This window comes from Cupressus sempervirens, chromosome 3, assembly GCF_028749045.1.
Source record: "Cupressus sempervirens isolate cs-2001-9-10 chromosome 3, ASM2874904v1, whole genome shotgun sequence".
In the NCBI taxonomy this organism is placed as follows: Eukaryota; Viridiplantae; Streptophyta; class Pinopsida; order Cupressales; family Cupressaceae; genus Cupressus; species Cupressus sempervirens.
The window spans coordinates 609221379-609238638 of record NC_143120.1 but is presented as its reverse complement, the minus strand read 5'-3'; the positions used below and the strand labels follow the sequence as shown (position 1 = coordinate 609238638).

The 17260-nt window shown below is 38.3% G+C and overlaps 1 protein-coding gene across 1 annotated transcript in view; it reads right to left on the bottom strand.

Annotated features, from left to right (window-relative positions):
- The window catches only part of LOC149568152 (SNF2 domain-containing protein / helicase domain-containing protein / HNH endonuclease domain-containing protein), a 288465-nt gene that overhangs the window by 202584 nt on the left and 68621 nt on the right, over nucleotides 1-17260 (bottom strand). The window contains exon 4 of the mRNA XM_089821153.1: nucleotides 971-1146. Within this exon, the coding sequence (XP_089677279.1) occupies nucleotides 971-1146 (176 nt within the window). The remainder of the gene's footprint in view (nucleotides 1-970; nucleotides 1147-17260) is intronic.

Genomic DNA, 17260 nt, shown 5'->3' with positions numbered 1-17260 from the left:
TCAAACAGAGCCTCCCTAGGAATAGAATCAAAAGCTTTGCGAAAATCAACAAAAAAACAATAGACCTTCTCTGATATGTGTCTGGCCTCTCAATAATAGCCCGTAGTGTGAAGATATGATCCATAGTCTAATAATCCGCCCGAAAACCGGCCTACCCTCTAGCCCTACAACCATTCCTGTCGAGCTCCGCAAATAGCATAGCATTAAGAGCTGTCACATACAGTTTGGCAAAAGTGTGCCCAATCATGATGGTTTTGTAGTTCCCTGAATCAAAGACAGGGCCAATCTTGTGAATGGGATAAATTAGATGCCTAGACCAGGAGGTCAAAAACCCAGTGTCAATCACTCTATTAAAAAGAGTAGAGAGATAGGGGCCTAGAACTGAGGCCCCGAACTTGAAAAGCTCAGCTTGGAAACCCTCCTCATCAGCAGCTCTACTACAGAAGGGATTCCTAAAATGGAACTCTTCAACCAATATAGTCTCCATCATATTGAACTTATAACTTACAATAAGTAAACTGCAATGATAGCATATTAAATAAGTAAAACTACTCTATAGATTAATGAAATCTAACTTACTATTCTCACAAAAAGAGTTTGCACTCTATGTTTTTCTAATATAAGAGTGTAATGATTTCAACATAAATGTGCATCTACAAATCAAAATTCTACAACAATCCTAACTGATCGAAAAACAATACATCAGATTTTTGTATGGTTATAGCTCAACTACTAATCAATCGTAGTCAAGTCTACAACTGTAAAATGCAACGAAGACTTAAAATGTTGAAAAAGGTTTAAAGTTTGCATAAAAAAAATAAACAGTGTTTTCTCTTTGAAGAAAGTTAAAATAAACATTATAAATGGGAAAATAACAACTGGATTATTAAAAAAATTAAGAAGATGGAGTAAAGGTTTGATGAGAATTTATTATTGCTAACATAATAGAAAAGCATCCAATGAGTCAAACCTCTTCACATTCTATCATTTTTTTTGTACAACGCAAGTTGTGTGATTCATCAATAATCATCAACCCCCATTTGAGGCTGACCATACTCTTCCGCAAACGACTTAGCATCGTATATGATATAACGGCAATTTTAGGACCATCGACAGCATCAGTAATATTATCTCGATGACCAAACACTGCACATTTAAATTCAGAGTACAGAAATATAATTAGAGATAAAGCATGTTGATAGTAGTAATTTCAAAAGTTAAAAGTTTCATCTTTTCAATATTTCATGCGGAATATCCTTGCAGCTTTCAGCCACAGCTATTTGAAGGTTTTAAGTGTGTGGCTTTCCTAGGGGATTTTTTTCCAAAAGTGTGATTATTGCCTGTGGCTGGCTAACAAGTATTATCAGCAAATAATATTATCTATTGCCAGGTGATTCGGGTATGGTTAGATTTAATTAATTAAATAATGCCTGGCAAGGGTTTAACTGTGAAATTTGTTGTTTAAAAATCACATAGTTAAATTGCAATTCACTATTTATTCCAAGCATTATTCTTCTATTCCAAAAAAATCAAATCAAAAATAAAGAGCAATTAAATCAGAAGTCACAAAATATTCATCAATCAGAAAATTAAAATTTCAGATCAAGGGAGATATTAGAGCGGAATCAGAGTAGAGTTTTCAAAGCATCCTATTGGGTGATTCAATAAAACTCACAGGTACCACAATGGGTTACAATGGGTTGTAGCACAGTTTAAGGTTAGATCAAGGGGAGTTATGAACAGAAAGCTATCCAACTTTTTGAAGAGTGCCAAATCATGCCTAAGGGGTAGGAAGAACAGGTATCCTTTAACAATTTCTTAAGTTTAGCTGTAATCTTGGGACCAAACAAGGCATTGTGAAGTACATTAGACAGAAAAATCAGAAGTTACCCTTGAAGAAGGCTTAGTGAAGCAACTAAAGGAAGTTGATCCTCCAGTTGAAGCTAATGCCCCAAGTGCTTCTATCTGGGAAGATGAGTGCATTGCTGTCCATCAGATTGAAAAATCTGAAAACGAAGCTGATACTTCATCTCCTCTTGCTATCATGAATGGGTACAATGGTGTTTATCAAATTAAAGATTCGATTCTTAATAGGCATCCAACTCTTTGAAGAGTACCAAAGCATGCCTGAGGGGTTTAAAAAACAGTTTTCCTTTAACAATTTCTTAAGTTTAGTTGTAATCTTGAGACTAGTAAACCGGCATTGTGAAGTACAATAAAAAGAAAAATCAGAAGCTGCCTTTGAACAAGTCTTGGTGAAGAAACTAAGGGAAGCTGATATTGAGGTTGAAGGTAGTGCTACAGATGCTTCTATCTGCAAAGATGATTGTTCTACTGTTCATCAGACTAAAAACCTGAAAATGAAGTTGCTCCTTCATGTCCTTCTATCACAGATGGATACAATGGTGTTTATGAAATTAAAGAATCAATTGTTAATAAAAGTAAAGGGTGCAGGAGTTTATTGGTGGGTGACTTAGACGACACGATTGATAAGCCATGTGAAGAGATGAATAATTTTGATGCTTCCATTAATAATTCTACTGTTGTTCCATTTTATCTATATAAAGAGAAACCAGTGGGTATTTATAAAGGATTCACGTGCAGCCATGTGACAACATTTATGATGGATGAAATGAATTACTTTCAATTGGATATATCTCGTGAAATAGAACTTGTCGATGGGCAGCCTCACATGGAAGGAGAGGTGCTTCAGGGCGTTGATGACTCTACTCTAAGGGACGCAACAAATTCCAACTTTCTGAGTTACAACAGCAGTCATATATCTTCTTGCAATCATGAGAGGGCAATCCTAAAGCACGAAGATGTAAATGTGATTGAGTCTCTGAATGATGACTGTCAAGATCCAAGAGTTACAAATGATGTGTTTGATGTAGATAGAATCTACAAGAGGTCTGATTTAATCTATCACAGCTTGGAAAAAATATTGACGACCCAAAGTTTATGTGACGAATGAAAGAAAAGAATGAAGGAGGCTAAGTAAGTGACAACAAAATTGTCAAATACAAGACAGTGCCTTAAAAAAATTGAAAGAACAAGTCAACCACAGGGATCCAACTAGACAAAAAGGAAAGCTTACCTTAGAGTCTTATCTTTTCAAACTCAAAGGGACTGTGAGGTTAAGCATGAGCTCTTTCAGGTAAGGAAGCATAAAGAACACACAGATGTGTGTGAACAAGAGAAGAGGCATATTGCAGAAAATTGTGTGCTCATGTACTCTGTACCATGAGGGTTCTGTATTACCACTTTGGGAGAGCCATTTGAAGGATCAAGTTGTGAACATGGATAGGGTAGTTGAGCACACACCTTGGGTATCAGCCACTAGTGTTTTCCCGGCATGTAGAGATGGAGACATGAGTGGATCAGATTTGACTAGGCCATATGCTATGTATGAAGAGTTTGAAGAGATCAATGGTGTTATGATGCAATCATGTTGATGATTCCTAGGTGGAGTATGAAGCAGTCCAAACATTACCATTTGAGACAAAAGAAATAGAAACCAGAATTGGCAAGGCCTACTTGAATCATCAATCGCCTATGAATTGGCTACAAATCGGCAAGGTGAAAAAACCCTTGAAATTCAAAGATTTTAACAATTTAATATTTTTTTCATGCACCCTTTATTGAATATAACTTAAACACATTATAACATCATCAAATAGAAGCTAAAGCCTAACATACATAAACAAGGAACATAAACACTAAATCCATCACATACACTAAAAAAATTGGTGATTTTTTACCAATTGCCAATTTTTGGTGCTGATTTTGCCTCAAAAATCAGCGATCCGATTTGACGAGTCACAAAAAATTGCCCAGCCTTCCTCAGACCCCAAAATCGCCATAATTGCCTGAATCACGACGATTCTCTTTACTTTCTGTGACACACATGTCATGAAGTCACTTGCTTTGGGTTGGTATGTACTTGGAAATTGTGAGTTCCGACAGATCTATGCTGCAAGTTTAGTCACAGTTTTGAGAGTAGAAGTATTTTAGTCAAAGCAATTTGAGTTCCAATCCAAACATTGTTGTTAGGAGGATTTCCTTCATTGCTGTTTATGAAAGTTTCAGATTGTACTTTGGTGACAACAGTTATTTGGCATATCAGACTCCATATTATGAGCCTTGTTGATGGCATCCTATAGAGCACTTGAAACAAATGATTACGCCCAACCACAAAGGGGTTTTTTCAATACCTCCATAAATAAAACAATTAGCTTGTGCTTAGGAACATCTGTGGCAATGACTAAGGGTTTTTTGGGAACTCCAACTACCTGAAATACAACTCGGGCTCTTTTTTGTTAAACTTGTCAATCAACCTTGAAGTACAATAGGCATATGATATGATATAAGCATGTCCCAAAGTGATCAACCATTGTATTGCCACTTCGGCCTTCTCCATCCAAATGAAGAGTGCAATACACGATGGCCTCTAAATCGAACATAGGAAGTATGTATCCAAGTTATGCACCCCTGAACATGCAATGCATCTCATGAACCATCATCGCTGCAAATGATCAACCTACCTTACACTACAAACCCTGGTTTGACTTGTACCCCCATATCCTCTATCTATTTTTGTACTTGACAAAAGTCAGCTATAAGGAAATAGCTGCATGAAACTCGTCATTCAAGAGCTAGTACATCCTTGAATAATCTTACCAACCCTATCCACCTTTTTGTCTTGCTTGTTCTCATGTAGGTGCTTCTAAAAAATTTGGCTTATAAGTAGATATAGCGGTTCTTTTGGAAGTGCCAGAATATCAAAGTTATTCCCTTCTCCATGGATGCCATTACTTTTATGATTGCCTTTAATCTCGTTGTCATCGTTTCCATGATCACCCTGACTTCTATTATTTATTGAATACATCATTTGAGCAGTTAGTTAAACAAATTGTTGATATCCTATAGCCAAATCCTTCACCATCTTCACAGCATAGTTGAAAAATTCAGCGATATATCGCGGATTTTCGCGGGTTGCAGTCACAGATCAAATAAACACTCAATAATTTGGCCCCGATATTATATTAAAATCACAGAGGTTTTGATGAATTTATATCACGCATAAAACAAAAACGGGCCAATTAAATCGTTGACTAGGTGAACACAAATTTTTGTTTACGTTGAATGTTAGAAAAAATTATTACATTTGCCGCACGAGAAAGACATAAGCAAAAGAGAAGATATTTTCGCACTTGGAAAACATAGGATGTTGCTGAAGAATACACGAAAGACTCTTTGAGCAATCAGAAGTTGGAACAATAGTCATGATCATTGTTTCTCTAATCTCATTCAACATTATTTCTTACCACAAAATATGCAAAAGACAAGATAGTTGACGCGCTAGACGCACCATTCACCATTGTTTCTTGGACTATTGTATTACAATAATAGATAAGACGTCTATTATTATTTAATGGTTATCTTGTAAATATCTTTAGCTTTAGTTTGCTGTCGTTTTTTGCTTTCTCTGGAATAGAATGTTTCTATTCTTTACGATCGTTTCCTAAGGAAACATCGTCTCTTCCTTTTGTATAAATTGACCTTTCGGTCTCTGTTATTAATAAGCAAGTATTTACCAATTACCTTGTAATATGGTATCAGAGCTAAATACTTAAATTTTTTCGGAAAAATTTATAATTTCTTCTTGAAATTATTTGTTTAAATTTTTCCAAAATTATTTCAGCTAATTTCTCCAAAACCCACCTAGGTTTTTTCTGCTTGGAGAAATTCTCGAATTACGGGTCTGCAAATCGCGTGGAAATCGTGGCCATTTTTTGAAGACTCGCATTTTTGGGGTGAAAATCTGCATGTTTCTGTATCAAATCTTCATGCTCTTAGCCGTCTCAGTCTGTCATCGTGCTCTGGGAAGCAGATTCGACCATTTTTCATCAAGAAATCTGAAGTTTTTTCAAGCTTTTTTCAGCTAGGGCCGTTTTTTTTCAAAACCCTAATTTTTGGGGTCGAAAAATTTTTTTGTTTGCAGATTCTTGATGGGTTTTTCGAGAGCTCAACTAGGTTGTCATCCATTTTTTCTGGGTGCCTCGATTTTTGTGCCTCGATTTTCAAGCCAGCAAATTCAGAAAACGACAGCAAATTCCTTCTAAGTTTTTCGACCTCTCTTTTGGGTCATTCTCTGATTCTTCTGGGTCTTCCGTATTATTGCCTCGAAGAATGTGCCTTCACAGATTTTCACAGTTTTTCACTGAAAAACCTGCCATGGCATCTCTGACAAATATTCTGCTCGAGCATAATTACAAATTCAATGGTCGCAATTATGGAACCTGGAAGCAGCACATCATCGCAATCTTCGAAAATCGAAACACTGATCAACTTGTTCTGGGTGTTAAGCAACGTCCGACTTCTCCGGGTCATGATCAAGATACATGGGATCTAAACAAGCGAGAGGCAGTAATGCTTCTCAAACTCTCCGTAGCTGATGACAAGCTTTCTCAGATTCCATCCGGCAAGACAGCGGCCGAAATCTGAACATATCTAAAAGGTCTTCATGAGACTTCCGACAAGAGCAAAGCCTTCTTTCTGAAAAACACTCTGTTTTCTATTGTCATGGATGAGCGCACCTCGCTCCAGGCACACCTGAATCGGATTCAAGAAATCCGTGATCAGTTACTTGCCATCGGTCGCAAGATGGAGGAAGAGGATATTGTGGTAATCACTCTTCGGAGTTTACCAAATTCCTATGAGCATTTTATCGAGACTCTCAACATCACATCTACTGGTGTTGATCTAAAGTTCACTGATCTCTGCACCCTGCTACTTCAGCAAGATCGGTGGAAACAACAGTTCGGTAGCAGCTCCAGTTCCACCTCCACTGAGCAAGCCTTTGCTGCGAAATCCTTTCAGAAGGATAAGGGCAAGTTTCAGCAACCATCTCAGCAGAAGTCTTCTGCTCCAGCATCCGATGGTACTAAAAAGAAGAACATTCAATGCAACTATTGCCACAAGTATGGTCACATGAAGGTTGCATGTCGGAAATGCTTAGCTGCCCAGTCTAAGCAATCAGGTTCGCAACCCAAAGCAAACAGTGCAGAGCACACTGAGCAGGTGGAATTTGCCTTTTACGCCTTCATGGCTAAAAGACCCGCAGATCATGTACAGTCATCTGCCTGGTACATTGATTCAGGTGCCTCTCGACATTTCACTCACCGCAGAGACTAGTTTACTGACTACCAGCCTTATTCAGATTCTGTTATCTTTGGTGGTGGACAAGAGTACACGGTTGTTGGTAAAGGCAACATTCAAATTCAGTCTGTTGGGAGGAAGCTCAAATTCCTTGATGTGTACTACGTTCTAGGGATGGAACTAAATCTACTCTCGGTCAGTCAGTTGCTGCGACATTCTCCACACTTGGCAGTCACCTTCAGTTCACATCAGTGCACCATCACTGATCGGGCGACTAAGTATACTGTTGCAGTTGGTCTTGAGGATCATGGTCTTTTCAGACTTACTGATTCTGGTGATTCTCAGGACTTAGCTATGGCTGCTCGGCGATCTTCCATCAGCACACTTTGGCATCAGCAATATGGGCACTTAAATGTGCATTATCTCTCACAACTTGCTCGGAATGAGCTTGTTCTTGGTTTGCCAGAGATTCAAACCCAACACCTTGGAGTTTGTGACGCATGTCAGGCTGGGAAGCAACATCGCACACCTTTCCCCAGTGGCGATTCTTGGCGAGCTTCTCAAGTACTTCAGCTTGTTCATGCTGATATCTGGGGCCCTATGGCCACTCCTTCTGTTCTTGGATACAAGTATTTTCTGTTGTTTGTAGATGATTTCAGTAAAAAAATGTGGGTGTATTTCCTTAAAAAGAGATCCGATGCATTTATTGTATTTTAGAAGTTTAAACCCTTAGTTGAAGAAGAGTCTGGGAAATCTATTATTACTCTTAGATCAGACAATTGGGGGGAATTTTGTTCTAATGTTTTCTCCAGCTTCTTGGATACACATGGCATCCAACGCCAGTTCACCACACCCCACACACCACAACAGAACAGTGTAGTTGAACGTCGGAACAGGACAATCACCGAGATGGCTCGTTCCATGCTCGAACACAGACATGTTCCGAAGCGTTTTTGGGCAGAAGCAGTTAACACTGCAGTTTATCTGTTGAACCGATCACCCACAGTGGCGGTCAAAGGTAAAACTCCGGAAGAGGCCTGGTCAAGTCGCAAGCCTAGAATCAGCCACCTGAAGGTTTTTGGCTCTCTTGCTTTTGTTTGGATCCCTGATGCTTCACGCACCAAGTTGGATGCCAAGAGTCAGAAACTGATGCTTGCTGGATATAGCAGTCTTCACAAAGCCTACCGCCTTATTGATGTTGAGACATCTCGTCTCATATACAGCCGCGATGTAGTCTTTGATGAGCAGCGAGGACCATTCATGCCTGTTTCTCATGTTCCTGATCCAACAGTCCAGCCTATGCAGGTTCATGATTTGGGAGTTCGGCTTCCATTAGGTCCACCTGATGGGAGGGCTCCAGTAGCTCCTACAGCTCCAGTCCTCCCAGTGATACCTGTACAGCCACCTCCGGCTTCTCCTGCAGGATCACCTCGTTTTGAAGATGCTTCACCTGAGTTTGATCCAGATTCTTCTGATCAGGATCCTGTTGATCAAGCATCTCCTAGTACTACTGTTGGTCATTCTCCTCTCCGGCCTAAGTGGTGGGCTAAGACACTTGCTGATCTTCATGATGATGAGCTCATTGATGGGAGAACTACTCGGAAAAAGAGCAAAACTATAGATTCTGTTAACTTTGCTCTTATGGCCAACATTCACAGTGTGTTTGAACCTCAAACATATTCCGAGGCTAAAGGAATTCCAGAGTGGGAACAGGCCATGCAATCTGAACACCAGAGCCTGCTGAAGAACAACACTTGGGTCCTTTCTGATCTTCCCCCAGGGAAGAAACCCATTAGCTGCAAATGGGTCTACAAAATCAAATACAAATTAGATGGTACTTTGGATAAGTACAAAGCTCGTTTAGTGGCAAAGGGCTTTTCTCAGCGTTAGGGCATTGATTATGAGGAGACCTTTGCTCCTACTGCAAAGATGAGCACCATTAGATTTATTCTTAGCCATGGCAGCACAGTTTGGCTGGAAGGTCCATCAGATGGACGTAAAGAGTGCTTTCCTGAACGGTGATCTCCATGAAGAGGTCTACATGACGCAGCCTCCTGGTTTCAAGGTTGCTGGTAAAGACCATCAGGTTCTGAGATTGGTAAAAGCTCTCTATGGTTTGAAGCAGGCCCCTCGGGCATGGTACATCAAGATTGATACGTACCTCAGTGATCAAGGCTTCAAGAGGAGTTCTTCAGACTCAAATCTGTACATCAAGACTACTGACAGTGACATCATCCTTCTGGTTATCTATGTGGATGATCTGATCATCACTGGCAGTTCGGCATCTTTTATTTAAGGAATCAAACAACACTTATGCCAGTCTTTTGATATGACTGACCTTGGGCTCATGCATTATTGCTTTGGTGTTGAAGTTTGGCAACAGTCTTCTGGTATATTCATCTCTCAGTCCAAATATGCCAGAGCCTTGTTAGACAAATTCCGAATGCAGGATTGCAAACCTGCATCTACACCTATGGAGAAAGGTCTCAAGTTATCAGCCAAGTCTGATTCTCCTTCCGTTGATGATACTACGTATAGGCAACTAGTAGGCAGCCTCATCTACCTATCTGCTACTAGGCTTGATTTCAGCTTCGCAGTCAGCTATATTTCACGCTTTATGACAGCTCCTAAGGCTGATCATTGGATGGCAGCAAAGCGTGTGCTTCGTTATGTGAAGGGCACTTCTGATTATGGACTTCTGTATTCTCGGAGTTCTAATCCTAAACTCAGTGGGTTCACAGATTCATATTGGGCAGGCTCTGTTGATGATAAAAAGTCAACATCTGGATATGTGTTCAGTTTGGGATCCGGTGCAGTCACATGGACCAGCAAGAAGAAGCAGGCAGTTTCTCTCTCTTCTATAGAGGCTGAATACAGAGGGATTGTTAAGGCAGGATGTGAAGCTGTCTGGCTTCGTCGGATGCTTGGGGATATGCAGATGTCACCAGCAGGACCGACTACTCTGTTTGTTGATAATGAAGGCGTTATCAAGTTAGCACGGAATCCAGTCTTCCATGAACAAACCAAGCATGTGGATGTTCATTGTCATTACATACGACAGCTAGTTGAAGACGGGACTATAGATCTGCAGTATGTTCCTACCTCAGATCAGACTGCAGACATTCTCACCAAGCCTCTTGGTCTTGATAAGTTTGTCAAATTCAGAGGACAGCTTGGTGTGTTAAATAGATTAACCATTAAGGGAGGGTATTACAATAATAGATAAGACATCTATTAATAGTTAATGGTTATCTTGTAAAATATCTTTAGCTTTAGTTTCCTTTCGTTTTTTGCTTTCTCTGGAATAGAATGTTTCTATTCTTTACAATCGTTTCCTAAGGAAACATCGTCTCTTCCTTTTGTATAAATTGACCTTTCGGTCTCTGTTATTAATAAGCAAGTATTTACCAATTACCTTGTAATATATTGGACGCACCATTCAACATTGTTTCCAAACTCTCAAAACAGTGGGAAGTGACCGACGCCAAAGAGTTGTTTTGCGAGCTCGTGATTCCATTCTCTGCAGAGTGAAGTTTTTTTGGCCAGGTCGGGATTCCATTTTTCTTTTCTTTTTCCTGCTTTTATATTTAATATTTTTTTCATATTATATTAATATATTTTATTATATTTAGTTAAATAAAAATTGTTTTAATTACATTTTACTAGCATATAATAGCAAATTAGTAACAGTATGTAACTATTAAATTTCTGATAATCATTAACAGTCTTCTAATAATCAATAACAGTATTCCTTTTTCACTATACTAAATTATTTATTTACTATAATAATTTAATAAATATTGAAAAAATTTAAAATAGTAATAACATGTATTAATAGCTGTAAGTTTGTAACTCTTATAAACTTAAACTAATTGGGATTAAATTTTAATTTATAATCTTCCATTTCCATGTATCTAATAATTCTTTATCTTTCAATTTGCAAACTTGTAGTGCTAGTTTGTAACAGCACAAAATGGCTGGTGGCAGATAGAAAGACCTGTAATGTCCCCATTTTTGTCAGTATCAGAGTGTCATCAATTAGCCTATTAATGTGATCCTCGTAGGCTAATTATTGTGAATAGAGGGTCTTCTAAGGTAGTGGCTTGACTTAGGAGGGTCTTATCTTCTCCACAATTCAGTAAGCTACAAGTTGGTCTTCGTTTGGCTCAGATTGGACTTCATTTGGGCTTAATTTTGTGTACTTACTATTTGTGGTAAATTGATGTTGATCGAGATGGACCCTTTCTATTTTTGGAAATTGCATTTGGTCACATGGAGAAATAATAGGTTTGACTCCTATTTCAAATGGCATATTTAAATGATGAGTATTTTGAGAGTTATTAATTTTTTAGTAGCCAAATTATTATTAATTTATTAAATGGCTTATTATAAAGTTATAATTTAACTTTATAATTTCATTTAAGTTGAGAGTTGAGTTATCATTGGAAAGAGTCATTTATTAATTAGATAAGCCAAGTCAAGTGAGAAAATCTAATGGAAGCTTCTAATTAATGTTGTGTGCTGAAGCTTCTTGAGTAAAGTTACATTTTGGCAACAAAAAGGAATTTGGAGGTTATAAATACAAGCCCATTTGTTGAGAAAAACATGCTTGGATAATTATTTTCTTTTGTTGCCTTTGTGGCTTTTTCTGATGTTCTAATTTTAGTGCCCTTTCTGAGGTATAAAGGTTTGATACTGAGAAGTGTGTTTGCCTACTTATAGCTTTGAACATTGTGGTTGGTGAGGCTTCATTACTGCTGTAGCTGATTGTTGCATGTCAACAGTTAAGAAACTTCCTTACTGTTCATATTGTGGCTACGAAGACTTTGGTTTCTATTGGAGAATCAATTTGGTGCTGCTCCAAATTGGGTCTTCATTATTTCTGAGAATTTGGTGATTGAGAAATCTGTTTAACCATGCCAATTATCTCTGTCGTTGGACGCAGTTTCAATCTGCAAATTGGTGAGAAAGAATGATACATTGATGAATGTTTGTCATTGCATTTTTTGAGAAATTGTATCAGCTTATCTGGGCGCATGGTGACTGATTTGTAAGCATCTGAAATACTGATTTTTGGATGGTATTTAACTCCTAATGTGGGTCTGATATATTGCCTAGTTGGCCAATCATCTCTGTCGTTGGATGCGGTTTCAATCTACAAATTGGTGAGAAAGAATGATACATTGTTGAATGTTTGTCATTGCATTTTTTGAGAAATTGTATCAGCTTATTTGGGCGCATGGTCACTGATTTGTAAGTGTCTGAAATACTGATTGTTGGGTCGTATTTTAACTCCTAACATGGGTCTGATATATTGCCTAGTTGGGCAATCATTTCACATATATTGGACACCAACTTTGGCGCTTCATTTGTTGTTACCAAGGGTGCTGAGTACCTCTTTTGTGGCATGTGTTTGCTACATCATATGACGTCATTTCCCCTTTACTCAAGTGTCTATTCTTACTGTTGTTGGGCCTATATATTTCGGTTATGTTTCTGCAATTTCTGGGTAGTGTTTAGTGGGAATGGTTCTACAAATTGAGCATCATCTCTGAGATTAACAGGCTCCATTTATTTGTAAGTTTGTAACATATTATGTAAAAGAATAAACTTAGAAATTATTGTGAGCCACACATTATTTCAGAATTGACTGTATGGCAGACTTATATATCAAGGTTGATGTTTATTTTAGCATTCATCTATCTATCCATTATATCTAGTGTATGCATCTATCCATCTAGATTTCATATGCTTTGAAGATTAAGGTTGTTAGCCAAGTGTTTGACAAAATGCCAAACTTCTGATTAATGAGGAAATTGATGTTTGTTTGAGCTAGAACCAGCTAGGGGTTATTACAGTGATATCAAAGCCAGGTTTCCTACCAGCCTGCAGAAATTAGGCTCAGTTTTATTATTGCTTTGTTCTAGAGATTCAGTTTTCAGTGTTATGGATGGTGACGGGAGTTTGGTATTCATTATACCCACGGAGGGCGTACTTCTCCATCTAGGGATAGAGAATATGAGATGCAGGGTATTGTGAAACAGTTGGATGTACTACTGAATGAGCTGAATCAAAATCACAAATGGATGAGCCAACTGATTTCAAATCTGAGATTTGAGCAGAGCATGATATCGCTTTTTTGAAGAGCGAAATGTGATGATATAGTTGTGGCTACAGATGCACGGGACATTTCTTATGAGACCCCGCATGAGTTGGGCACAGTTGTGGTGGAATGTGACAAGAATTCATCTCCGGTTAAGTCAAATGATGTTGGACGTATATATTTGGGTTATGTTTCTACAATTTCTGGGTAGCGTTGAGTGGGAATGGTTCTACAAATTGGACATCATCTCTGAAATTAACAGGCTCCATCATTTTTTGTAGGTTTGTAGCATATCATGAAATGAATAAACTTAGAAATTGGTGCGAGCCACTCATTATTTCAGAATTGAATGTATGGCAGAATTATATATCAGGGTTGATGTTTATTTTACCATTCATCCATCTATCCATCTAGATTTCATATGCTTTGAAGATTAATGTTGTTAGCCAAGTGGTTGACAAAATGCTAAACTTTTAATTAATGAGGAAATTGATGTTTGTCTGAGCTATAACCGGCTAGGGGTTACTACAAGACCCTTTATGGAACATGCGATCGCACGGGCAAACAAAGGAGATATCCAATGTATCCATTGCCTTAAACAGATGACTTCAAGCATAAGTCAATTGAAATACCGTCTTGCCAAGATTCCATGTAATGATATTACACTATGTGAGATGTGTTCAAAAGAGGCTACGAGAGAGGCTTTAACAAGCCTTCAAAAATATGCACAAAGTAAGGCAAATAAAAAAGGGACATTCGAGGCCATGGCAGCCCCAATGCGGACTTTTAGTTCTACAACATCATAAAAAGGTGGAGAGGCTTCTTCCATTGGGCATCAGGAAGTGTGGCTGGGTCTTTATCAAACTTTTGGGTTCCATGTAACACTTCTAGTGCTCAACCTGGCTTTCTAGGCACTACATGGAACAAGGAGATGCATGAGAAGATAAAGGTGGCAATTACAAGATTTTGGATCCGCAATGATACTCCCTTCAATGCTTTATATAGTCCGTATTGGAATCAAGTGGTCACTTTTATTTCTTTATCTGGTAGAGGGTTCAAGCCCCCAACTCTTTATGAGGTGAGTGGGCCATTGTTAGACAATGAGGTAAAAAGCATTCATCAACTTGTGGAAGAGCAAAGAAAAGTTTGGAAACAGAAAGGTTGCACCATTATATCCGATGGGTGGACAGATGGCAAGAATAGGACGCTCATCAACTTTATAGTTGCTTTAAGGGGACAGTTGGTATTTCTAAATTCAGTTGATGCCTCTGATCAAGTGAAAAATGCAGAAAATTTGTGCAACATGTTCGATAAGGTGGTAATGGAAGTGGGAGTGGCTAACATCATCCAAATTGTGACTAATGCAGCTGCGTATGTGGCAGCTAGTAGAATTGTTATGGAAAGGCATCCCACATTATTTTGGAGCCCTTGTGTTACCCATTGTCTTGACCTACTTCTTGAGGACCTAGGGAAACTGAGTTGGGTGGAGAAGGTGGTTGAAGATGGAATGAATATTGCGAAGTACATCAACAATCATACATGGTTCATACTAACGGTAAGGATCTTGTACGAGCAGGGATCACATGCTTTGCTACTAATTTTCTAAACTTGCAAAGCATATCTGAGACATTGTTAGACCTTAGGCACATGTTTGTTGATCAGAAATTGTTTGAGAGTCCTTATGCCAAGAAGCTTGAAGCAGAGAAGATGGTGAAGATTGTGTTTCATGCTAGCTTTGCAAAGCTAATGGAGGAGACCCTCTAAGTAAGTTTTCAAGCCTTCATTGATGATTTAGCATTAAATTTTGAAGTATTTTCATTGGCTGATTTTTTTATGTTTTATAATGTCCAAATGTCTAAACCATTGGTGAAGGTTCTACAAATTGTGGATGGGGATAAAAACCCCATGGGGTTTCTATATGAGGCCATGGATAAGGCAAAAGGGGCCATTCAACACTCGTATAGGTCAAATGAGACTAAATATAGACCCATATGAAACATCATTTATCGTTGGTGGAACCGACAACTCCACCAACACATTCATGCAACTGCCTACTTCTTGAACCCCAACTACTATTTCTCCAACACTTTAAAAGAAGATGCAAAGGTTTAAATTGGCCTGGGCACATGTATTCGAAGATTGGTTGCTGATACAAACCTCCAAGACTACATACTTGATGAGTTGCAAAGCTACAAGAGGGAAGAGGGGCCATTGTTTTCTTCTCCTGATTGCAAATGTAGGAGATACACCTTGCAGCTAGGTAAAAAAGAACATGTGTTTAGTTTTATCATACCATTTATTTCAATCGTGAAATTTATTGGAAGTTTTACCACATCATAAATGATTTTTTTAATCCTTGCAGATCTGTGATGGGAAGATTATGGTGCCACAACACCTAATCTTCAACAGCTTGCCATCCGAATTTTACCGTAGCCTTATAGTGCTCTGGCTGCAGGAGAAATTGGAGTACTTTTCAAAACATACACACAAAGAAACATAATAGGTTGACTCAAAAGCGCCTGAATGACTTGGTTTATGTGATGTACAACCTTCTCTTGCACGAGAAGGTGAAAGATCAAGCTTCATATAAAGCACTAGACTTGGATGATATTGATCCATATTCAGCAAATTGGATTGCTCCTCCTTATGGTGAGGATGCAGATGCAGATGCGGATACGAGTAAACCTTTATTGACAGATGAGCGGCTAGCTGAGTTTGAGAGAGAAGCAGATGACTGGGATGCAGATGTAGCAGCACGTGAGGATGAACATGAGCTTGGTCATCCATCAGATGCTTAGGTCGAGTGTGAGGCACCTATTAGGACACCTATTGAAGATGTTGCCACAGCAACTACTTCAACACCACCCACCCAACAGCAACGATCTCTTTTGAGTTTTACTCGTAGATGCAATTTACTATTGCTAGCTTTAGTTTTCATTAATACTGAAACTTGAACTTAATATGTATTCAAAAGTAGTAGTTTCATGGAGTTTCAATTCTATATGTATTGTTATATTCAGATGTTGTACTTGTTCTTTGGTATAAGATTCTAGCACTATGTTAATCAACTAAGTTCTACTTGCTATGAATTACTGTTTAACTAAAAACTTTGATTGTTATATGATGGACATCTCAAATTATTATATATTCTACAAATTTGGTGTATATGCGTGTGTTTTTAAGAATATTTTAAGAAATTGTATATTTTGAAATGTTCGATAAAAGTGCCGAATTTTTGCCGAGTTGTTGCCAATTCCGAGTTTTTCAAAAAAATTGGGCCGGCCGAGATATTGGTGATACCAAATTTTTAAACTATGCTTCATAGTACTAGGGTTTTATTGTTCCTATAACCTACACCTCCTATAAATCATATTTTCTATATCCCCACTATTCATGAAATAGTTTCATTCATCAACTTGTCGCATTACCCTGTAGGCTGGAAAGGTCAATTGCTCTCATTTGCAGGTGCTTACGACAGCCAAGAAGAAGATAAAGAATATTTATTTAAATCTCCCTGCGGATAGAGATCTTCTTGATCTTGGTATTATGTATTCAAATGCTTTAAGGAGGAAAGAATAGGAGATCAATTTTCTTGCTTCAGAACTTGTGAGGACCAGGGAGATGTTGGAAAAATCTCAAGTAGCTCTCCTCATGGCAGAGAACCAGATTGAAAAGCTGACTGTGGCTCATTCTTCACTTACAAAATTAGAAAATCAGTCACTCCCAACAGCCTCTTGTGAAGATCAGAAAACACATACTATGTGTGGGATGGGTAATGAGAAGTTAATTGACAATCATCTCTTTGAGCTGGATGGTATCTACACACTTGATGGCGCTTCAGAAAAATTGATATGTTGTATTCAAGGAGACATGGCTCACATAGTTCCTGAAAATAGCTATCAGCACTTTTGCATTTGGGACCCAAGCGTGATGGTTCCTTCACATGACATGGATCTTAATGTTGTCCAAACTTTCCCTTTACTGTTGGATATGAAG